Source organism: Diaporthe citri (genome assembly GCF_014595645.1).
Source record: "Diaporthe citri strain NFHF-8-4 chromosome Unknown scaffold_1, whole genome shotgun sequence".
Classification (NCBI taxonomy): domain Eukaryota; kingdom Fungi; phylum Ascomycota; class Sordariomycetes; order Diaporthales; family Diaporthaceae; genus Diaporthe; species Diaporthe citri.
In genome coordinates, this window is record NW_025064846.1 from 1021408 (window position 1) to 1044669 (window position 23262).

Sequence of the window (23262 nt, forward strand, 5' to 3'; positions counted from 1 at the left end):
GACGACCTCGGCAGGTGCTCCCCTGCCGTAGAATGTAACCCTGCCTCCTGCCTGGCACGTTTGCAGGGACACACGCACCTTTTGCCAATGCTAGACAATGCCTTTCACCAAACTCGTCACCCTTCTACCCTCCATTCGATCGCCCAGCGATTCCACTGTTGCATTGCGAAACGGCTAGGTGGCTGCGACTGCATTAACCCATCTGCACATGCTCCCGACGGCCTTTTTGACTCCACCGTGCCGGGCCCGTCGGACTTTGATTGCTTTTATCCTTGCCAAATCCGTCTCCGGTCATACGCCTCACGGGCTCAGTGAACACGCATTCCAATGTTGTGCAATCTGCAGAAGCAGAAACTGGACCAAGTAGATTGGGGCTGCTCCGATTGTGTTGTCGCGACCCTGCAGGGTAACTTTATCTCAACGTCGTTAGCGTCAGCATTGCATGATGCCATGGCACGGTGCTTTACAGGGGGTTGCCGAGGATCTGGTGGACCTAGAGAACGGCCGCTTGGTGCCCACAGCCAATGACGCCGACCCTGTTAACCATCATGCCATTCTGTGCGTCTGTGTATCTGCCACAGCAGACCAGCTCTGTCGTCGCGCATCCGCAATGATTTTCGTCGCCGAGGCCTGGACCATATATAATTCCATGCCCATCACCTCGACCGGGCCTCCTGTCTCCTCCTCAACCCACCCATACCTCACCTAAACTCCATTGTCCTCTTCACTTGCCAAGGCACAGGACAAGATGGCGGACAACACGGTGCCCATTCCACAGCCCCCAGGGCTGCCGCTTCTGGGGAATATCAATGATATCAACCCTGAGTTCCCCCTCGGATCCATGATCAACATGGCAGACAAATACGGTGTATGCTCGCTCATGTGTGCCCAATGTCCCCTCCTTGAGACCTCGTAACTGACGCATGCGACAGGAAATTTATCGCCTGAGTCTTCCGGGCAGAAGTGTAGTCGTCGTTTCTACGCAGGCACTGGTCAACGAGGTCTGTAACGAGAAGCGCTTCAAGAAGGATGTCGCCAGGGTTCTGGAGGAGGTGAGGGCCGGCGTCCACGACGGGCTGTTCACGGCACACGCCGATGAGCCCAACTGGGGCATTGCCCACAGGGTCCTCATGCCCGCTTTCGGCCCAATGAACATCCAGGCCATGTTTCCTGAGATGCACGATATTGCCAACCAATTGGCCATGAAGTGGGCTCGTCACGGTCCAAGCCAGCCCATCATGGTCACCGACGAGTTCACGAGGCTAACTCTTGACACCCTGGCCCTGTGCTCCATGGATTACAGGTAAATCTTTTCACGCCCAGAACATCCCCCGCGGCCTGTCTCATGAGATGTCTCGGAAGCGGTGTCAGGAGACATCTTCTCGGGTGGTACCTGCCACTGTTGAGCCATTTTGAGGCCCAACCTCTAAGACATCTGGCCATCTCAAATCGCAGTTTCTAACTGAGAGCGGTATAGGTTTAACTCGTTCTATCATGACGAGATGCACCCATTTATTGAGGCCATGGGGGATTTCCTGGTTGAGTCGGGCAACAAGACGAGACGCCCACCCTACACATCTATCTTCTACCGCGAGGCCGACCGCAAGTACGAGCGGGACATCGAGATTCTGAGGAAAACGGCAGACGACGTGCTCAAGGCCAGGAAGGAGAACCCTACCGACCGGAAGGATCTCTTGAATGCGATGTTGAACGGGGCGGACCCCAAGACCGGGCAGAAGATGTCTGACCAGTCCATCACGGACAACCTCATCACATTCTTAATCGCTGGCCACGAGACCACTTCAGGAATGCTGTCATTTGCGTTCTACAACCTGCTCAAGAACCCCGAGACATACCGAAAGGCTCAAGAGGAAGTGGATGAGGTTGTCGGGGCCGGACCCATCACCGTCGACCAGGTCAAAAAGCTCCAATACATCCAGGCTGTTTTGAGGGAAACACTGCGACTTACTGCGACCATCCCTACCATCTCGGTAAAACCACTTCAAGATACAGTACTTGGCGGCAAGTACGCAGTCGGCGCCCACGAGTCCATCGCGCTCTTGGTCGCCAAGTCTCAAGTCGATCCCGCCGTCTTCGGCGAGACTGCCCAGGACTTTATCCCCGACAGGATGCTTGAGGACAACTTCAACCGCCTGAACAGGGAATTCCCCAACGCCTGGAAGCCATTTGGAAACGGCATGCGGGCTTGTATTGGACGGCCATTTGCTTGGCAAGAGGCCGTTCTAGTGATGGCGATGTTGTTGCAGAACTTCAACTTCATGCCAGACGACCCCAACTATCACCTCAGCATCAAGCAGACGCTTACCATCAAGCCCAAGGACTTCCTCATGCGGGCTACACTGCGCCACGGCCTTACTCCGACGCAGCTGGAGCACCGTCTCAACGGAACCACTGCACCCCCGACCCCCCTCGAGAGCTCGGTGGCTAGTCTGTCATTGCAGCCAGGCGCGAAGGGCAAGCCGATGGCCATCTACTTCGGGTCGAACAGCGGCACCTGCGAGGCTCTAGCTCAAAGACTTGCCTCGGACGCGCCGAGCCACGGCTTCAGCGCCGCAGTGGTTGATTCCCTTGACGCCGCAAACCAGAATTTACCCACCGACAGACCTGTTGCCATCATCACCGCTTCATACGAAGGCGAACCACCAGACAACGCAGCTCTGTTCTGCAACTGGATCCAGGGCCTCAAGGGCAACGAGCTGGAGAACGTATCGTATGCGGTTTTCGGCTGCGGCCACCATGACTGGTCCTCGACCTTCCACAAGATCCCGAAGATGTGTGATGCAACAATCGAAAAGTTTGGTGGATCGAGAATAGCGCCTCTGGGAGTAGCTGACGCTGCAGATGGTGACATGTTCACCAAATTTGAGTCCTGGGAGGATGAGGTCTTCTGGCCCGCGATGAAGGAAAAGTACGGAATTGATGCGGACGGACAGGATGGAGAAGGCCTTCAAGGCGGACTCTCGGTCGAAATCTCGACGCCTCGATCTTCCACCCTTCGCCAAGACGTCAAGGAGGCTGTCGTTGTCGACGCCCACAATCTCACCTCCCCCGAGGCTCCCACGAAGAAGCACATTGAGATTCAGCTGCCCAGCGACATGTCGTACTCAGCAGGCGACTACCTGGCAATCCTTCCTATTAACCCGAAGGAGATTGTGCACCGAGCATTGCGTCGCTTCCAGCTGCCGTGGGACGCCCACATCACCATCAGTAGTCAGAGCCAGACGACCCTGCCCACCGGCTCATCCGTCCCAGCATCTGACGTTCTCGGTGCCTATGTCGAGTTAGCTCAACCAGCGACGAAGCGCAGCGTTGCCGCCTTGACGGAGGCTACCAAGGATGAAGAGACCAAGACCGCGCTCCAGAACTTGGGCGGTGACAACTACCTCTCTGAAGTTGGTGCAAAGCGAGTCTCAGTCCTCGACCTTTTGGAGAAGTTCCCGAAAGTCGAGCTCCCCTTCGCCACCTTTCTCTCTCTCCTCCCTCCCATGCGCGTCCGCCAGTACTCCATCTCATCATCGCCGCTGTGGAACCCCAACCACCTGACCCTGACCTACGCCGTCCTGGACGCCCCGGCCCTGTCCGGCAACGGTCAGCGCTACGTTGGCGTCGCCACAAGCTACCTGGCCAGCCTCGAGGTGGGCGACAAGCTCCACGTGGCAATCAGGCCGTCGCACGCGAGCTTCCACCTGCCGGTGGACAGCGAGAGGACGCCGGTGCTGTGCATCGCGGCAGGATCCGGGCTTGCTCCCTTCCGCGGTTTCGTCCAGGAGCGGGCTGCCATGCTCGGGGCCGGCAGGAAGCTCGCGCCCGCGATCCTCTTCTTCGGCTGCCGCAACCCGGGGCAGGATGATCTGTACCGCGAGGAGCTGGACAAGTGGGAGGCGGCCGGCGCGGTGTCCGTGCGCCGCGCGTACAGCCGGCAGCCCGACGCCAGCGAGGGCTGCGCCCACGTGCAGGACCGGCTGTGGCACGACCGCAGGGAGGTGCAGGCGCTGTGGGAGCAGGGCGGCAAGGTCTTCGTGTGCGGTAGCCGCGGCGTGGGCGACGCCGTGCGCGAGGTGGGTATCAAGATGTACGTGGATGCCGCCAAGGAGCATCACGGGAAGGACATGACCGCCGAGGAGGCGATGGAGAGGTTCGCCGCGGTGAGGAACGAGAGGTACGCCACCGACGTATTTGACTAAATCATTCTCCATCATGGGTTTATGGGTTGGGATTAGATACCGGGGAAGGCAGGCTTGGATTCATCAGGTCCCGGTTGATCGGAGTTCTTAGATTGGACAATTTTATTGATTTCAGGCTCTCTCATATTTTATGCACATATCTGCCGCCTTTCATAGCAATGCATCATGGTCGTGATTTGTCCTGATGGGCCTTGAACTCTTGCAGGAGCCTCTCCCTGCCCCCACCCCTCCTCCAAGCCCCTGACGGCGACGTCGAGCTCGGACACGGGCGCCAGGCCGCCCGGCCGGGGAGGGTTGTTGTCGAGGTTCGTGGGGAAGGCGTAGCCCTCGCAGATGGCGCACAGCAGGGCGTCCACCTCGTCGCTCCGGCCCTCCCTCGCGTGCCTCGCGACGACCTCGTCCCAGCAGGCGTCCAGCAGCGGCAGCGCGTCGACCGACTCCATCGGCTTGCCGAAGGGGCTGCTGATCTGCAGCAGGTTGGCCATGCGGTTGACGTCGGCGCTGATGTTCTCCCCCGCGGCGTGGAACAGCGCCGGGTTGAAGAAGATGCCGTCCCCGCACTCCATGGGCAGGGCGACGTAGTGCTCTTCAAAGTAGTCGACGAACTCCTGGCGGCGGTAGGCCATGTAGCCCTGGTCGAAGGTCTGCGAGAAGGGGAGCAGGCGCGTCGGCCCGCTCTCGGGCGGGACGTCTACGTGGGCGACGGCGCCCTGCAGCGTGAGGAACTGGCTGGCGACGTGCATCGCCCTCGGGACCTGCGCCGCGCCCTCGGCGGTCTGGAAGCCCAGGTGGTAGTCGCGGTGGCAGACCTGGGCCTTGGACCCCGGCCGCACGTTGTTCACCTGCGCCGTGACGCGGTAGCCGCCGCCCAGCCAGGCGGACGAGATGAGCCCCAGGAACGGGTTGCCGTAGTACTCGGCGAACGAGGCCGGGTCGGCGAGCGCGTGCTTGCTGAACGAGTTCCAGATGCGGTCGTTGCGCCCCGCCGCGGCGAAGTGGTCGCCCTGCGAGACCCCCTCGGCGCGCTCGCGCTCGATGATGGAGTAGAACGCCTTGTTCGCCCGCTCCAGGAGCGCCCTGTCGCGGAACAGGCCCTTGGTCACGAACACGCCCGGCCCGCTGTGCAGGACGCGGTACCACTCGTCCTGCAGGGCGCCGCGCCGCGCGGCCGGCAGGGCGGACAAGGCCGCCGGCAGGGTGTAGACGGGCACGTTGCTCTCGACCGCCGCCGCGAGGGGGTACTGCTCGCGCGTCGCGCGCTGCGAGCAGATGGAGGCGAGGTGGTCCAGCGGCGGGGCCTCGTCGAGGGCGAAGAGGCGCCTCACGGACCCCGGTGCTCGCGAGGGCGCGTCCCTGATCACCTTCTGTGCTGCTGCTCTTGCTGTTGCTGCTGCTGCGGCCGCCATGGTGTAGTGGACATGTTGTTCTTGGGTAGGGGCTCGTCCATCGTTGCGATGGGGGGAGGAGGCCGGTTTGATATAAGCCCTGTAGCTGTCCTCGGGCGGGGGTTCTCGTCGATTTGACCCTTTTCGGTCCACACTTCCAAGGTTCTATGCTGTTGGTGCTGCCACAGCGTGGCCTCCACTCTCGGCCCGAGACCGGTTTGCGGGGTGCGGTGCGGCTCTTGGTCGATTTTGGGGCTCTTCGGCGATTGCAACCTGTTATTTGCTCACCCGGTGATGGTCTTGATGCAGTTTATATCTATGGTACGTTGTCCTGGATTTAGTTGAGGATGACCATAATATCTTCATTGGAATTCTGAAGTAGCTCTTGAGCGTCATCAGTCAGCTGCGCGTTGACAGCATTGGATCATGGATGAGTGACTGACGAGTCTCCATGTTTGCGATTATTTTCACATGGACAACGGATTACACTTCGGCGTTATTCATGGCTGAAATGTCAACTGCTTTGCTTTGGGTTGAGGTGAACCAGTTAGAGATCCATACTTACCTGTTCTCAGGCCTTCATATTTCCCGAGGTCACAATATAAATGTTCTATTCCAGGCTAGCTAGGCCACAAGTAAATGATAGCAAGCCGCAGATTTGCAGAATAAGTAAGCATGCTCATCCTCAGTCAACCAGGTCTTTGCGATAATCATATCTTCATCTTGCGTTGCTTCTAGTAATTTTTCTCGACCAATGACAACTTTCCGATTCAAAACCACAGTGTCGGTTTTTCGTCTCTCACATATATCCACCCGGAAGAGGTCATATCCACAAGATCACCTCTAAAATGTCATTTCTATATGCTTGATCGAGCTTTTCCAATGCCTCGGTACTTTTCGCCGATATTTCCCATTCTCGTGATTTTCTGTTGGGTCATTGTCGAATAAGTCTCGAGTTCCGGAACTCAACCTCCGAGACTTGATCTTTGGAATTTGATTCCCGGACTCGTGTCCCGTTCAGTAAGAAAACCTTGCATAGGAACACATCTGGTTTTACGATACCAGATGCTGTTCATGTGCATTTCGTCATCTATTACCTTCGTCGGAAATCTGTATGCTGAGAGATGAGTTGCTGTTGATTGATTGTAGAAGGCGTCAAGACGTATAATCTGCATTGAGAAAGTGGGAACCCTGTACCATGAAAGTGAATGACTGATCACCCACCCCTGATTGTCATAGGCCCCTTAGATTTTTATATCCTCAGTGCACTCCCCAGCTTACAAGAACCAATGCTCGCATTGAGATAACCATTAACGCGGGGGAAAAAAATATGACACATCCTTTGCCCGATTGAAAGTATATGAGAAACGAACACTGGCAGGGCCCAGAGTAGGCGTCGGCATGGTTTAACGAGGCAGCCATCAAGGAAGCCCAGGACAAGAGTGAGAAGCTTGATCATGTTTCACAGGCTTGATCGTCAAGGTATGTGTGACTGAAAATTTCACGATGGACACTGGTCCCAGGGTAAAAGCACATGCTTCCCTGGGCTGCACTTGTGTATAGATCTAATGATAGAATGTCTCTGTTACACTACAGCCTTCGCGGAGACAAGTATCAGGACCGCTCATGTTGTACAGATTGGGCTCATAGCAAGACCTGGGAACCGCACCTGAAATCCACGGCAAATTCCTTATCTATTGCTTCAATACTTGTTTTTATTTTCAGAAGAAAACCCTCTTCACATAGGCGAGGTTGTCCTCGGGAAACGTGTTTCGCAACCCTGTCGTATGAGTCTCCACTTGTAAGGTATTCCGACGATCACCGATCCAAAGGCAGTCCTTTTGGGTGTCTGATACTGCATTGCTAAATTAATGATTCCAGATGCTCGAGGAAAATTTTGGCTACTCCGGTTCATCACGGTAGAACTGAAGACAGCTGTGGCACCCTGAACTGAGGAGAGGGTCCTGCAAGTGCAGAGCCCAGGGTCTGTATGCAGCCCCACTTCAGCGCTGGACCGTGCCCGTCGAAAATTTGAAATTTTCAGATGCAAACAAGCAAATGAAGTCTCAGCAACACGACATTCACTCATATTTTCAAAAGAACGGTACAAGCAGAACTGGCTTCAAGCACCGTGAACGGTAGCCTCAAGTTCACACGTCAAGCGTAGCGTCAAATCAAGGTCTGGGCTCCTCGTCTGCACCAGAGCAATCCAATCGTCATGGCACGGACGACGAGGTCTAAGGCGGCGGCGACCGCACCGGACGCCGTCACAACAGAGGCCACTACAGCAGACGTCACCACATCAGCCGTCACGACAAACGGCACTGCGACCAAGCCAGAGACGGAGGAGCCAAAGGATGACTCAAGATCAAGGAGCCAACAGCGCCGCGGTCTCAGGCGAAAGCTGTACAAAAAGGCAAAGAGGCACCAAAACACCGAGGAGCTGCACAAGACCATGGAGTCGGCAGGCACGCCGATGAGCAAGAAGGAGCGGTCGGCCCTCAGGGCGCAGGCGTACCAGCCGCACAGGGTGAGGGCCAAGGCCACGACCAAGAAGGTGTCGGACCTCGAGAAGCTCGTCAGGAAGCAGCAGGAGGAGATCAGGGAGCTCAGGAAGCTGGCGGTGGGCGGCAGCATCCCCAAGCTGCAGCCGCCCGCGAGCCCACCGGCGGAGGGGCCGGAGGTGGACGCGGAGCCGGACTCGTCGCCTGCCAAGATCAGGGATCAGCTGTTCGCGGATGCGGCGCGGTCGTCCGTTGGGGACGGCACGACCGTCCTGGAGGTGGAGGAGGTCGTGACGAGGCCGGCTGGCGACGAAGCTGGTGGGGAGCCGATGGAGGGCGTGGAGGAGACTACTGTGGTCACCAGTGTTGAGCAGGACGTGGAGTACCCAACCCTGCCGGCCGTGGAGGAGACCACACAAGTGGCCGAGCAGAACAGCGGCGACAAGCAGGAGGATCAGCCAGAGGCAATTGAGGAGGCAGCGAGCGCCGCTGCGCCAGATTCGACACCCAAGCTGGCCGCCGACACGCCGATCAAGTCGAAGGAGGAGGTCAGGGACTCAAGCGCAGAGGACTCGAACGCCGGCACGCCTCGCAACGTGAGACGATCTCCCAGGAAAAAGGCGAAGGGGAGGAGCTTTGCCGGTCATTCCTACGTGGGCTAGTGGTCCCGGCTTTTTGGGGGGAGGTAGGCAAACCGTTAGGATGAGGAGCGTTCGAGAAGGCGGGAGACGGCTTTTGCATCAACACATGGGCAGCTGGAGTGATTGCAGACTACGAATGGCATGGCGATGAACGCATGATTCTCTGGCCTGGATCTGGACAGGCACACAATAATCAAATTGCATGGCATGGTTTGATGTTTGTATATTCGGAGGCATAATGAGGCACGTCGGGAGTATTTCATTCGTGATTTCACCCGCGATGTCTCAATTTCTTCCTGCCGGCGTCGAATCAGCGTCGTAGAGACTATTCCGATGCCGCACCACTGGCTGAGACAACAGTCACGTTCTGGATATTCAACTCTGTACAGAGCGCAACTTATTGAGGGTTCTCTCAGCAGATCAAGACCGTCACAAGGGGGCTTAATGGGTGTCTCTGACGTGTTGATGGCACCCACCACCACTACTTTTAAGGTCATCGTGGGCGATGGCAGCCATGTGGGAGCAAAGAAGCATGGACAATGCCTGCCGATTTAGAGTTTGAGGCTGAGTGAATCCTGTCTGTCCACGGGGTGGGGGTGGTTCCCAAGGACGACCCATCCCGTCCGTGGTAGCTGGCCGTGGGGGAGAACATACTCTACCCTGTGTCCAAACCGTGCCTCTGTCTGGGGCAACGGCGTGTGCTAGGATGGTCTGCCTGACAGCCTTTCAGGGGACGTCGTACATCGGATGAAGGGGTCCAATGGCGACGGCCGCAAAATGAACGCTTCTGTCTCGCAGGGCGGCGAGTGGCCCAGCAGCGTCGTTCTGGGTCGGCACAGGGCCCTGTGAGTTGTTTGACTCAATGGCACACCGGCCAATGTGACTGCGGATGTCACGGGCGCGTGGTGATCCAGAAATAACAACTGTCTTGCACAGCATACTCTGCCTGGATGTGGCGCCCAGCTGCCTGGCCGTCGTTACGGATGGATCGCTTGCAAGGACATGCATACTCAGAGACAGATTTGGACCATAGTATCATGACCACGCAAAGTTCAATGATCACGTTTAGACATTATGATAAAAACATGTGGCAAATGAAGCGAGTCTTGCCGTACTTGCGGCGACAGGGAGATGGTTTGTTCATGTCGGGACGCCAAGCAAGCACCCGGCTGCTCGTCCGGCCTACCCGTCCATGTCCCTGCCACACCCCGGCGTCGCAGTGGGGTCAATCGCCTCCACCCCCAGGCTAGATCCACTCGGTAAGAGGGGGCCGGTCCCGAAGTCCAGGTTCAGCGCCCCAGATTCAGCTGTCTGTCAAGGTCCAGGGAGGTAGCTACCTGGCTCCTGCCTGCTTGCTGGACCATTCAAAGGCTGCCCACTTACGTATCCGGGTGGACAGTACAACTTCTGTGCCGCTTCCAGGCTTCCGCGTTGCTATTTTCCACTTGACCTGACCAGTGGGACGGGTGACTGGATTATCAACGTACCTCATCTGGCTGATGTTTAGCCCGCTGCTACTCACACTCCCCCATCTTGTCGTTACATGGCGTCACTGCAGCTAGACCGGCTGTTGCCGTTGCATCTTCTCTCAACAGAACAGAACAATAAATCAGAGCAGCTCATCCCCATCCTCCTCCTCCTCCTCCACGTCGACGAGCAGCCTCATGTGATCGTGTCCATATTTAGTCCTCTATCCTGCATCTGACCCCTGTAGGCCCCTCGCACAGCAGCAGCGCCACAAGAACCAGCAGCAGCGTCGTCGTCCTCCACGCTCAGCTGCACGCACGACGATCCAAGCCTGTCGCCTCGCTCCATTGATTGGCCGTCCGCCTGCAGCCGCCTGCTTCTGCCATCCCATCCCATCCTATTCCATGCACGTCTTCACCCTGCAGTAGCTCACATCGAGGCCACAGGAACAACGTCCGTCGACAGGCCGATCTCTACCTCTGGACTCTGTGAGCCTCACCCGCTCGCACCCTTTCTCGCACCCTCCATTCGCACCTTTGCACTCCCTCACCCGCACCCTCCTCTGGTGCATCCCTCTCCTGCCGTGCAATATAAAAGCCTTTTTTCGTGTCGTACACGGCTGCTTCTTCTTGGCCATACAGATCCGTCCGTCGACTGCTGCGAAGCACCCACATGCTCCACTGCCTCTCCGCGTGGCCACGGCTTCCACCGCAGCGTTGTCGGGCTTTTTTCGCCCCTCGAGATTGATCGCCTCATCTTTCTACACTTACTGCCTGAGTGATTTCTCGTATTTGAGTTGTGGCCATCTTTGGCCTCACCCATATCGCCTGCGTCCCACGTGCTCCGCCGCCGACTGACCCGCGTACGCGTGCGCCTGCCCGAACCTCATAACTACGCGACCAGCTCTTACCCCAAGAAATTCACTTACGGCTTTCCTGGAGAACTGAAAGCAAATATTGGACTTTCTGCAGCGAAATACTCTGCAGCTGCCTTTCTTGAAGATGGACCCGATTTCGCAGCAGTCCGACACCCTCATCAGGGAAGGCGAGCCCTCCAACCCGCGCCCCGACAACGACGTCAAGCCCAACTCAGCCGACGCCGTCACCAGTCCTGACGCCCCTCCAAAGCCCAAGGACGCCTCCAAACCCCAAGAAACCAAGGGAAAGAATGCTAAGAAGAAGTCTAAAGGCAGCAAAGCGAAGAAGGACAAGAAGAAGAAAAAGAAGAAGCTGGCCGCGATCAACGACTCCTCTGACTTTTCCTCCACCTCCTCCGACAACGACTCTACGGAGCCGGACTCGGATAGCGACACCGCAGATGATGAGGTTGTCGTACGCCGCAAGCGCACAAACAAGAAGCGAGAGGAAGCCCCAAGGTTGAAGACAGTTTCGGCTACCAAGAAGCACAAGGGCTCCGTCAAGAGCAAGCTGAAGCTTCCTGCTGCTTCCGGCTCAGATTCGGACTCGGACTCGGACTCTTCTCAGACCAGCTGGGACTCCTCCAGCGACGACGCGGAGGATGCCGAGCCCCGCTTAGATCGTCAGAAGAAGACCAAGGATCATCAACCCTTGAAGCAGGATGTCGGACTCCAGGTGGCTAGGGAACTCCAGCGGATCTTACAGCTTGCTCAAGCACGTGCTCCTCCTACTGCGGGTCTTTCTTCTCATGGTGGTTTAGGGTCTGCCCTCGACTCTGGACTCACTCCCGGCCTGCTGCAAAATTCGGGGAACAATTTCCCTCGATCAGCTGCGATAGGAGGTTTGCCGGCCACATATCCCTCCATGACCGGCGGGCGAGCTCGTCCCGCCTACGATGAACGTTTGGCGCTTCTCGATGGTTTAGGCGACCCACTGGGACGAGATACTGGTCTTCTCAACCGCCGAGGCCGCCACGGCGGCCTGGGCCCTGACAAGAAACTGCCTGGTGGTGCAGCCGATCCGCCAAAGCAGAAGTCCAAAAAGTACGACTTCAAGAGAGTCGACCAAGTGTGGGACAATTCGATTCACAACTTCAAGCTCCAGGACACAGCAGAGTCTGCCGCCGATAAGAAATACGACGGCTTCTGCTTCCACGTTCGCCGCACTTTTGACTGGGAAGGCAAGTACAAGGCCACAGTTGTGGATGTCAAGAGCAAGGCTCTACGTGAATGCCTCCAGGATGTCATAGGCAACATCAAGGGTGTCAGTCTTGTGGACGAGACGCCCAAGATTGACCCGAACGTGTTGTTCCTCTACCTTGAGGACCTGAGGAAGCATGCAAAGCACCTCAAGAGGCAAGGGAAGAGCCCTTCGGCAACCGACAAGCAGGAACGGAAGAAGGAGGTCAAGTGGCTGGAGGAGAAGAGGCTCCATCTCAAAGTTCTTGTAAAATACATTGATAAGGACTACGAGCACATCAAGAACAGCCTCTACCCAATGTTGGAGCACGGGCTCATCACGTTTGATCTCCTTTGGGCATTGTGGAAGCCTGGCACCCTCGCGTACACCACAACCTATGGTTCACACGACGAGCCTAGGGTTTTCAAGGTTGACACGGCAGAGAAGCATTACCATATCACTAAGGGTGAATTTTACTACGTTGACGGCAAGGTGAGTTGCAAGATTAAGGTTCGAACAAGTCTGATTGCTGACATATTCTCAGTATTTCGAGTACGATGGCAAGCAGTTTGGGTACGGTCGCATGATGGAAGAGATTGGCGACTTTCGCGGCGCCAAAAAGATCACGAGCCTTAGTTCTTATCCGCTCAAATACCACAAGAACGAGGAACAGATACGAAAGGACTTGATCGAGCGAGGCAAGAAATTTGCGTCTCTCAGTGGTGTCCACTACAAGTCGCATCACGGAATGGCGTACTACAAGAAGAAGAAATCAATCATCAAGGTGAATGTGAACGGTCGTGTGATGATTGATCCATCTATCCACAGGCGAATCAACCCCAACTATCCGATATCTCTTGTCCGCCCTAAGGAGCAGGACGTCCTTACTGAAGATGAAGAGTCCGATGAGGATGCCTGCTGTGCTGGGGGCTCTGACTCGGAGGACGATGGGGCTCAAGACAAGGACCTCGAGGACGGAGAAGAGAGGGTCAAATACGTCACAAAGGTCATCAAGGACAACAAGGGACGACTGTGTGTTATCCGCATGACAAAAGATGAGGCTGAGGAGATGAACACGGAGAAGCTTTCCAAGGTTGAGAACCAGGATGATTCCGTCATTGATGGCAGCAGCGACGAAGGCAAACCACAGAGCTCCAAGAAGACCCCCGAGTGGACTGATGAGGAGTACCTGATTGCAAGCCCCGTCGTACTTGGCTTCTCCTTTGGAGAGAAGCTCTGGCTGGAGTTCACGGTCTCTGGGGTTCAGGAAATTCGATGGAATGAGCATGCTTATGACTCTCTGGTCTTGGAGAAGAGAACAAAGGAGACGGTCAAGGTCAGCGCACTGCTCTCATGCGTCTCATGTGTGCGATATGAGCTAACGGTCAAGTAGGCCCTCGTCGAATCTCACAAGTATCATGCGACAGAGTCCATCGACGATGTGATACAGGGCAAGGGTAAAGGCCTTGTTTGTAAGCCGTCCCTCCTCGTCTCGTCTTCCCCGGCAGTAATTACTAACAACTGTTCAGCTGTCCTTCATGGCCCACCAGGTACAGGCAAGACGCTCACTGCCGAGGGAATAAGTGAGCTGTTGAAGTGCCCGTTATACATGGTCTCTGCTGGTGAGCTAGGCACCGACTCGCGCATCCTTGAAGGCGAGCTGCAGAGAATCCTTGACATATGCCACGCCTGGGGCGCAATCCTGCTGCTGGACGAGGCGGATGTGTTTTTGGAGAAGCGTAACATGCACGACATTCATCGCAACGCCCTCGTCAGCATCTTCCTGCGACAGCTGGAGTATTTCCAAGGCATCCTCTTCCTCACCACAAATCGAGTGGAGACCTTTGATGATGCGTTCCAGTCGCGGATTCACATTGCCCTGCGGTACGATCCACTCGACCTCAAGGCCAAGAAGACCATCTTCAAGATGTTTGTGGAGAAGGCCCGAGTGTCTCAGAAGAGCGACAGTGCGCCCTTCACAGAGGAAGAGTATAACACACTTGCCCGACATGATCTCAACGGCCGGCAGATCAAGAATACAGTCATCAGGGCGCAGGCACTCGCGGTCAATAAGGGTGAGCCGCTGTCCATGGTGCACGTCAGACAGATCTTGGATGTCCAGGTCAATTTTGACCGTGACTTGAAGGGTGGCACGGGATATCAGGACGCCATGAGGAGCTACTTCTAGGCCAGGCAGTTGGAAAACGGGTCGGAACTGCCAGTTCACCGGGGTGGTGGGCGTTACGATGCGTTTGGGCCTGCCGCAAGGCCAGTCTTTCTCTGCACTTCCCAACATTCTTTTTTACGGCACGGCACGGAGCACAGAACACAGAACCAGCAAAGAAAGCGCTGGATTTGGATGGCGTTATCTGGGGAAGTGGTTGATGAATTCTGACCGAACGGGTTTGAATATAGCAAATCTGGACGGTCTTGCCGGTCATTCTCATTTTGAAGAGACGATTTCCGGACACTAGGTTGCGACCAAGTAACGGCTCGGAGATCGGCAGTCAACGGCATCAACCTGGTTGAAGCATTGTGTATGTAGTCTATTTTTGTAAAGCGGCATATTATGCCTCTGGTTTGCTGAAGCTTGCCTCGTCATCATTATCTCAGTGAAAGCTCTCCGGTACAGTGGCCATGTAATGGTCACGTTGGGATAAAATGTGATATCATTTGTCAGGGCTCGTGTAAGTGAGGCTCGAGTCATGTCTTGCATTCACTGATCGCCGGCCGGAATCCTTCGAAAATTCCTGGAGCCCTGCGGTGTTCGGGACTGGGTCGTCGAGGATCTCATCCGGGAGTCGGGGGGATGTGATCAATACAGAGGCTGAGACTGTATATGCACATGTTCACGAACATGCTCAGCGATGTCTCTGTCCCTAATATGAGGTTACTCTGCAGGACGCACAAGAAAACGCCCCGAGTCCCGAGCGAGAGATAATGAGGGAAGCGAATGACTCTCCCCGGACTCTAGGTAATTAGACGGCCCACAGGTGTCCAATGACCGACTGCCGAGCGGGTCCTCACGGCTCCAATTTCACGGCCATCAACACCAACACCCCGGGACCGCAATCTCGTTGCCCTTGATGCTCCGGCCGCTAACCTTGATCGCGGCCGATAGAGACGTCAATATAACTGGACAGTCCGGCCTTTCTTTCAAAAAAGTCATGAAGATGCAGCGCAAGCCTTTCACTCCGCATCCGCAGCCCCGCTGACAAAACACCCCCGTTGCGCCTCCGGCAAGCCTTAGTTCTACGCACCACTCCCCTTCCGCGGTGCGCATAGCAAGATGAGGTCCTCGACAAGAATGACCGGCACGCTCACCGGCGCCATGCTGGCCCTTGCCGTCAACGCCGAGCCAGTTCTGCGCAGGAACGGCACCGCGACGCTGGCGGGCCCGTCCCTGACGCACTGGCCCGCCGAGGCTGCGGCATCGCTGGATGCCATGATCGCCGAGAATGCAAACCAGAGCAGTGAGTACAGGCCTTCTCCTATCACAGTTCCCCGTCTCTCGGTGTCTTTAAAAGGGCTCCGGAATACATCACTTTAGGCTCTGTAGCAGGCTATTAACACAAACACCAGACTACGCCGTGTTCGACATGGACAACACGTCCTACCGGTTTGACCTTGAGGAGTCCCTCATCCCGTGGCTGGACAACAAGGGCGTGCTGACGCGCGAGTCGCTCGACCCGTCGCTGAGGCCGATCCCGTTCAGGGACAACGCGACGCACGCCGAGTCGCTGTACAGCTACTACCTCCGCCTGTGCGACATGGACGAGCTGCTCTGCTACCCGTGGTCGGCGCAGGTGTTCGCGGGGCTCACGCTGCGGGAGCTCAAGGGCCACGTGGACGAGCTGATGGCGCACAACGGGACGGTGCCCGCGACCTACTACGAGGGCGACGAGGTGGTGTCGACCGAGGTGAACCCGCCGCGCGTGTTCCGCGGCCAGACGGAGCTGTACAGCCGGCTCATGGCCAACGGCATCGACGTGTACGTCATCTCGGCGGCGTCGGAGGAGCTGGTGCGCATGGTGGCCTCGGACCCCCGGTACGGCTACAACGTCCCCGCCGAGAACGTCATCGGCGTGACGACGTTCCTGCGCAACGCGACGACGGGGGACCTCGTGACGGCGCGGCGGCAGATCGAGGAGGGCGGGTACGACCCGCAGGCCAACCTGGACCTCGTCTACACGCCGTACCTCTTCACGCCGGCGACCTGGATGGCCGGCAAGTTCGCCGCGATCCTGACGTACATCGACGACTGGCGCATGCCCGTGCTCGCGGGCGGCGACACGCCCAACAGCGACGGGCCGATGCAGTTCCACGGGGTCGACGTGTCCAAGGGCGGCGTCCACCTGTGGGTCAACCGCTCCGCGTCCGCGTGGGAGGAGATCAGCGAGATGATCGAGGACTTTGCGGGCCAGCAGGCGGACCTCGGGCTGGAGGTCACCGCCGACAAGAACTGGGTGGTTGTGCTGCCAGAGGACATCCTGTGAAGTGGTGAAAGTGACCCTGTGTGTGTTGTGTGGTGACCTGTGCATGAGTGATTCGATGCCTCGCAGGAGTGTGATGGTCCACACGAGTGAACTGTTCCAGTCCTCGTCACCGTTGTCGTCTCGAGCCGGTATGCCGTCAGACAGACGGCGGATTGCAGATTCAACGTGATCGTGAATCATGAATGCTACTGCCGCAGCCGGAATATAAATAATCACATAATCTTTGTAGCTTTAACTGCTGCACTTCGCCAAATATCATAACATGAAGCGACACAGCTCGAAGAACAGTATCTCGTCTTGAGCTCATGTCGATTCGGGAATCAACCCCCACCTCCTGCTGTCTGGGAGAGCCCCTCTCGGGGTTGGGGTACTGCACCCCACGCCTTGGCCTCACAAGCTCAGCCGCCAGCAGCCAGGGGCCTGGCTTGCTTTGGTGGGGCAGGCAAACAACCCCTGGGAGGAGGATCGCGTCAAGGCGCGTCAGGTCAGATAATGACGGCCGAATTGACTCGGCCCCACGTATCATACGGCGCTGCATTGTCCAGTGCAAGCAACCAAATTCCAATCTGTACATGGCCACATCGACTTGATGAGTTCCTCTTCCTTCTGACAGTCTCACAGTCTCCTCCATGGCATGACAGAAGCCTCGAGTAGTCCAGAATGGCCCACCCACTGCCGCCGGGCCTCACGCCTGCAGAGGTCTCGTTCCTCTGCGAAATGGAAATGGTGACGGTCGTCCCGAGAGGGCGGCTCGACGGTATAGAACTTCTCAGTGTTCGTCCTGCCTATATAAGCCGAAGCCTCACGATCATATCACAAGATCCCAGCTGACTGTCTGTCTTCCTCTAGGGCACAACTTCCTCCCTCCGACCACCACATCGTGCCCAGCTTCCCCTTTGGCTTGCCCTACTCCTCAAGAAGCAACGCCGCGCCAACATCGTGCCCCCAGCATGGCTACACCCACTATCACTCGCCGAGATCATCCGCCAAGAAACAAGAGAAGACGCGACGGCCTTCAGCAAACCACCCCCACCACCCGCAAGGGCTGACAGCCGCGGCGTCGCCCACCGCGTGAACACCTCAGCCCTAGGCAACGGCGACGACGCCAACCACGGCGGGACGCTCCTCTCGCCCCCCTTCCTGCCGAGCAGCACCGCCGAGGCGCCCGCCGGCTACCTGCCGTACCACTGGCTGGAGGCGGCCGAGATGCTGCTGGCGCACGCGGCGGACGACATGCCGGCGCCCGCGGGCGAGATCAGGGGCCTGCTGCGGGACCTGGTCGAGGCGCGGGCGGCCAAGCTGCGGGCCGGCACGACGCAGCTCGAGCAGTTCGGCGGCGGCGTCATGAACCTCCGCGGCGTGGGCGCTATGGAGCTCGCCGAGAACAGGGGGTTCGTGCTCGGCGTCGTCGACGGCGTGCGGAGGCTCGGGGCCAGCGCCGAGGCCACGCGCCGCGAGGAGGAGGAGGAGGAGGGCCGTGGAGGTAATGAGGACGAGGAGAGCGACGATGACATGGGGTTATGAGAATACGGGAAATACAGATGAATGTGGAATGGTGGTGTTTCGAACGACGCGGGAAAGAGGAGGGTGGCCCGGCATGATCCACGCGCTACGACTGTTATAACTGCACGGTTTATGTACGGTCTGCAGGAGACCAAGGAGGGAGGGTGGCGGATCTTGGGAATAGCAAGCATGGCTCGGCGTTTCGATAGGTTAACTTCGGGACTCATATATACAGGTAAATCAAAAGCTCACTGTTCGCATCAGTCTCATCCACACGGCAGCTCTAGACTCTTCTTCCTCCGCATCGTCACAAGCCAGCAATTTCAGCCTTCCAACCCACCCTTGCGGGCCACAACCCGTGCGGTGACGCAAACAGGCACTGTCCAGACCACCCCCGGTCGTCCACCCAACGTGTTCTTCGGACCTTTGAGCTACGGGTCGACATCATCCGCCTCTCTGTCGTCGACCTCGCCGACCTCTTCAGTATCATAGGCCTGGTGGTCATCCTCGTCATCCCCATCGCCGGCCTCGTTCGCGCTGAAGTCGTTGGAGCTGTACATGGGCTCTTCGGGGCTGAACAGGCTCTCCCACTGCGGCTTGATGTACCGCACATTGGGGACAACGATTGGGCTCACCCCAACGCTGCTGGTGGCTGGCGGTGATTCCAGGTCTTCTCCAGCATTGCCTCCCCCTGGCAGACGGGCTGCGTCCAAGGTCGGTGCGGCACGGTCGTCGACTGTGTTCTCTACCCCGCCGCCGGCTCCCGTGTCGCTGCCTGACCGGATGCCGGTTGCTGTAAGATTTGTGTCCTGCGGCAGGTTGGTAGTTGCGACCTGGTCTGCTGCTTGTTTTACCTCTCCGCTGATTTGCTCCACACTCTCTGACGCTACGACGGTTGTCGAAGAGCTTACTTCATGTGGCATGCTTACTTCCTGCAGCAAGCTGGTTATACGAGAGGTAGATGAGGTGCTGCCCACTGTCTTCTCTACTTCCCCGTCGATTTCCTCGGTACTCTCTATCGGCACGCTTGATGTTGACGGGCTTGGGTCTTGTGGCAAGACTGTGTCCTCTGGCCGGCTGGTCACATTGGGAGTTGCCGAGGCCGTGCCCACTGTGTTTTCCACCTGTGTTTCCTCGGGCAGGCTGGATATATTGGAGGCAGTCGAAGAGCTGTCCGCCGTGTTCTCTACCTCGCCGATGATTATTTCAGGACTCGCCGACCGACTGTTGTCGGCCACAGAGGTTGTGTCCTGCGGCAAGCGAGTTGAAACAGATGCAGTCAAGGTTTGATCTGTTGAATCTTCTGCTTTGCTGCTGTCGATGCCTTCAGATTCGACACTCGGTATCGTAGAGCTGGTATTCTGTGGGTCGCCGGCCACTTCGGAGGTAGTCAGGGCTTGGTCGGATGTGTGTTCCTCTTCGTTGCTGACTTCCTCAGCACTCGCTGAGCGACTGCTGAACAACTCAGAGCTCGTGTCCCGCCTGACCTCATGGGGAGACTTGTCGTCTTCCTCCACAGCAGCGGTGACATCAGGGTCACTGATTTTGGGTTCCTCTTTTCGGTCACCTGGCCACTTCCAACATGGGCTATGGCTGCCCCTCTTGTCCGGTAGCCATGGAGTTGGTTCTCGGCTAGTTGACTTCTCTCCGGCCTCTGCTGCTTGTCCTTCTCGATCCTGCCCTTCAAACTCGGCTGCGGGCTGTGTCCCGGGCTTCTCTCCTTGCCGCGGTGAAATGATCCCCTTGCCTGCATACATTTCAGTTGGACTCCTTGGACTCCTTTCTTCGGCTTTCGAAACGTCAATTTTGCTCTGGGGGTCTGCTATGCGAGCTGGAAATGGAGGAAGAGGCTCCTCACGCTGGACAGGGGAAATCTTCTTGTGAGATTTTCTCATCTGATGGGTGCTCTGATTTGACAGTTGTTCGGTCCGAATCGCTGTCGTCACTCGCCCCCCGGGAAGACTGTTCACTTGGGCTTGGTTTGGCTCCTGAAACACCACCATCGCCAGTACTGGAGCCTTGGAGTTCTTCACTTTCCGTCATCTGAGCGTCTTCCACCTCTGCCTCGGGTTCGGTCATCTGAATGTCTTCCTTCTCTGGCACAAGATCCTGTGCTTCTTCTTCGTGGACCGCTTCCTGTATCACTTCCTCTGCACTTTGATCGATTTCTGTCTTCCCTAGTAAAAGTTCTGCTCTTTCCTGGTCAAATTCGTCCCAGAAGGCTTCGCGATCCATCCGAAGCCCAATTCTGAACTTCTGTAGTTCATCCAGCAGCTGGTCCGCGGCTTTCATAAATGACTGTGTGACCCATTCAGACTTGTATACGTCCAAGCCCAATACCTTCTCCTCGAGTATTTTCGCATCTCTTTGAGACTCTGATACTCTCGCGGCCCAAGCACGCTTACTCCTGAAGTTCGGTTCCGCTGCCATTTCTTTGTCAAAGGCTTCTTTCCACTCCGCCATGTCGCGCGTCGCCAGAGTGACAGACTCTGCGAGTGCTTCAGCAACCTCGCGGCCATCATGGTTAATCGCATTTTCATCTCCCTCCTCGCCATCCTGTTCCTTGGTCGCTTGAGTACCATCTCCATCTGTCTCAGGCTCTTTCTTATCTCCCTCTTCTCTCTCACCTGCCCTCGTCTCGTCTCCTGTCTTCTCATCTTCATCCATCGCCTCGCTGGTGTCCGTGCCTTCACTGGGACCACCCACAATGACCATGTCGGCCCGCCATGATTCAAGCGTCGATATAGGGACGTCAACATCAGCAGCGTCTTGGTTCCGAAGGTCCTTGCTCCACCTCACTGCCAGCCTGCGTATTTGCCTCTTGATGTAACGCATGTCCGCGGCGGGACGTTCCAACCACGTCAGGAATTCCATCCTCGCGAGCCAGTGAGGCTCCATCATCTGACGAATTTCGTCTTCGATGACGGCGTCCCTCAGAATGTCCCTCAAATCTTTCTTTGTAAAGCGCACAGGGCCTGGCAGTTCTTCATCCATGGGAGTGCCTGCTTCTGAAGTGTTTCCTGCGAGGCCCGCCGCGATGGCCGCTTGTGCGAGTCGAGACGCCGCAGCGACATCGGTTTCCGAAACCCTCTTTTCATGATCTTTTGTTGGCAGTTGTATGGGCTGAGGCTCTACAGGCTGAGGCTCTACAGGCTGAGGCTCTACGGGCTCTGGTTCTATCGGCTGTGGCTCTATCGACAGTGTTGCTGTAGGTTGTGGTTCTATCGGGTGTGGTCCTAGCCCCCTCCCGTGTTCCGTAGCGGTCCGCTTGACACTACCCGCGACAGCTTCATCCTGAGCGGGCCGTTTCGGAGGCCGCGTCCTTGGACCCCGTCGGCGTACACCCATGTCAAGGCCTGGGTTGAGTTCTACTGGTGGCCCGCCATTCTCATTGAGTTTCTTGAGCATAGATCGAGTTAGTCGCGGTGGAGTCGAAGCCTGTCGCTTCCCGCCACGACCGGACGAATTGTCGTCTCCCGCACGTTTCTTAGTTGGCGACTGCATCCTGACTTCAATTGTGTCCATCTCCTTCTGTCTTCAGATCTAGAATGCCAGTCGGCCGGCTTCTGGTCAAGGAATGAGGGGTTCACTGCAGCTGCTCAGACGTCGAAGACCGAATGCTTCCCTGAGCTGCATAAGCGCATAATTTGAGGCTGGAAAAAGAACATTTATCGCATTCACTAGTCGTTTGGCATGTCAGACCGCTAGGCGTCCATGACGGAGATCAAGTCGGGCTATTGCAGTTTCATGTTTGGCTGAGTCTGTCTTTGTTCGAGTGCAAGACTCTTCCTGTTTTCGGACACGGCAGAACACACAGCCAGTTACAAACGAAGCACGTCTTCCGTAAATCATTGGCACAAACAGCCAATGTCCTAATTGGTTGTGGAGGACGGGTACTTCAAAATCGTGACAGCTGAACTCGTCCTGATTCGAGAGCGCTTTCATCATGCTCGGCAGTCTCGTCATATGTTACATGTACATAATTGATTGTTGATTTTCACGTGGTTTAATGTCAACTGCTTCCGCTTTTGTGAGTCCTTGAGATTGGGAAAGCATTTTGAAAATCAATAGCAATGTCTTTTTGTCAGTGATGAACTTCCATAATACCGGTGCCAGGCCACTATCCACCGATCTCAGTGGCTCTCACGTTGCAAGACAACGGTAGACTTGGACGACTCCGCATGATGGTCATTAAATATTGGTGCAAGGTGCTGTGATCTCATCTGAGGTTACTTTCAAGTATGGACTTAAGAGATGTGGCAATGCCACAATTGCAGTGTCGAACAAGTTGGTGTTGTGGAAAGCCGTGAACTCGAACCATCCGCGAAGTAATTTGACGCTGGATTCCCTACCAATGGAATAGTTGCCTCGATAGTCATGTAAATCGAGACAGACCTCTCTCCATAGAGGTCATGCAGCAACTGGTCACTCCGTTATGCCTCTCCAAGATGTTGATTGTGCCAAATCAAATGACCAATCTCGAAACGTATCCAGGCGAATATGATTGGCCGCTCTGCAGTGACTTGAATAGACAAAGGGCCTCGACGTAGGCTCCGATGTCACCACGATTCGAGGCCGAACACAAAAGATGTGAGATTTGTTTCAGGGCTCACTGCCACTGTGTTTTGGACGGCGAGAGTCTCTGTTCTGTTCCATTCCTACCTTCCTCTTGACGCCATTCAGGGAGTGATTTAGCTTCAATGTTGCCACGTCATACCCACTGCATTGTAAATTTTCCTTGAAGTTGACAACACGAGGCAAGCGTTCTCTGAGTCAGTCCAGGCATCTGAAGGACCATAACAGACACCTAATAGGTAGACATGAGGGAATTCGTACGGCAGCCTGCCGCCTTCTCTGGCAGCTTCTGGCCATCTTCTGTGTCAGATCTACGGATGGGAACACAAAGATCAAGAGATTCGGAGCCTGATAGATCAGAACGCTGAACACCTTTGCCAGGCTCAACAG

At 56.5% G+C, this 23262-nt stretch overlaps 7 protein-coding genes across 7 annotated transcripts; 5 read left to right on the forward strand and 2 right to left on the reverse strand.

Annotated features, from left to right (window-relative positions):
• Positions 1-748: 748 nt before the first annotated feature.
• INS49_000277 (uncharacterized protein) lies at positions 749-4205 on the forward strand (the record flags this gene model as incomplete). Its single annotated transcript, XM_043161115.1, has 3 exons — positions 749-868; positions 933-1303; positions 1478-4205. The coding sequence occupies 3 exons, from the start codon at positions 749-751 to the stop codon at positions 4203-4205; spliced, it is 3219 nt and encodes a 1072-aa protein (XP_043029621.1).
• Positions 4206-4333: 128 nt separating this feature from the next.
• INS49_000278 (uncharacterized protein) lies at positions 4334-5611 on the reverse strand (the record flags this gene model as incomplete). The annotated part of the gene is made up of 1 exon (XM_043161116.1): positions 4334-5611. The coding sequence occupies one exon, from the start codon at positions 5609-5611 to the stop codon at positions 4334-4336; it is 1278 nt and encodes a 425-aa protein (XP_043029622.1).
• Positions 5612-7808: 2197 nt separating this feature from the next.
• INS49_000279 (uncharacterized protein) lies at positions 7809-8756 on the forward strand (the record flags this gene model as incomplete). Its single annotated transcript, XM_043161117.1, has 1 exon — positions 7809-8756. The coding sequence occupies one exon, from the start codon at positions 7809-7811 to the stop codon at positions 8754-8756; it is 948 nt and encodes a 315-aa protein (XP_043029623.1).
• A 2447-nt stretch (positions 8757-11203) lies between these two features.
• On the forward strand, positions 11204-14486 carry INS49_000280 (uncharacterized protein; the record flags this gene model as incomplete). Its single annotated transcript, XM_043161118.1, has 4 exons — positions 11204-12790; positions 12843-13634; positions 13692-13770; positions 13828-14486. The coding sequence occupies 4 exons, from the start codon at positions 11204-11206 to the stop codon at positions 14484-14486; spliced, it is 3117 nt and encodes a 1038-aa protein (XP_043029624.1).
• A 1101-nt stretch (positions 14487-15587) lies between these two features.
• Positions 15588-16794, forward strand: INS49_000281 (uncharacterized protein; the record flags this gene model as incomplete). Its single annotated transcript, XM_043161119.1, has 2 exons — positions 15588-15771; positions 15881-16794. The coding sequence occupies 2 exons, from the start codon at positions 15588-15590 to the stop codon at positions 16792-16794; spliced, it is 1098 nt and encodes a 365-aa protein (XP_043029625.1).
• Positions 16795-17454: 660 nt separating this feature from the next.
• INS49_000282 (uncharacterized protein) lies at positions 17455-18318 on the forward strand (the record flags this gene model as incomplete). Its single annotated transcript, XM_043161120.1, has 2 exons — positions 17455-17568; positions 17644-18318. 2 exons carry the CDS (start codon positions 17455-17457, stop codon positions 18316-18318), a joined length of 789 nt encoding a protein of 262 aa, XP_043029626.1.
• Positions 18319-18728: 410 nt separating this feature from the next.
• On the reverse strand, positions 18729-21801 carry INS49_000283 (uncharacterized protein; the record flags this gene model as incomplete). Its single annotated transcript, XM_043161121.1, has 2 exons — positions 18729-20044; positions 20310-21801. 2 exons carry the CDS (start codon positions 21799-21801, stop codon positions 18729-18731), a joined length of 2808 nt encoding a protein of 935 aa, XP_043029627.1.
• Between the last annotated feature and the right edge of the window lie 1461 nt (positions 21802-23262).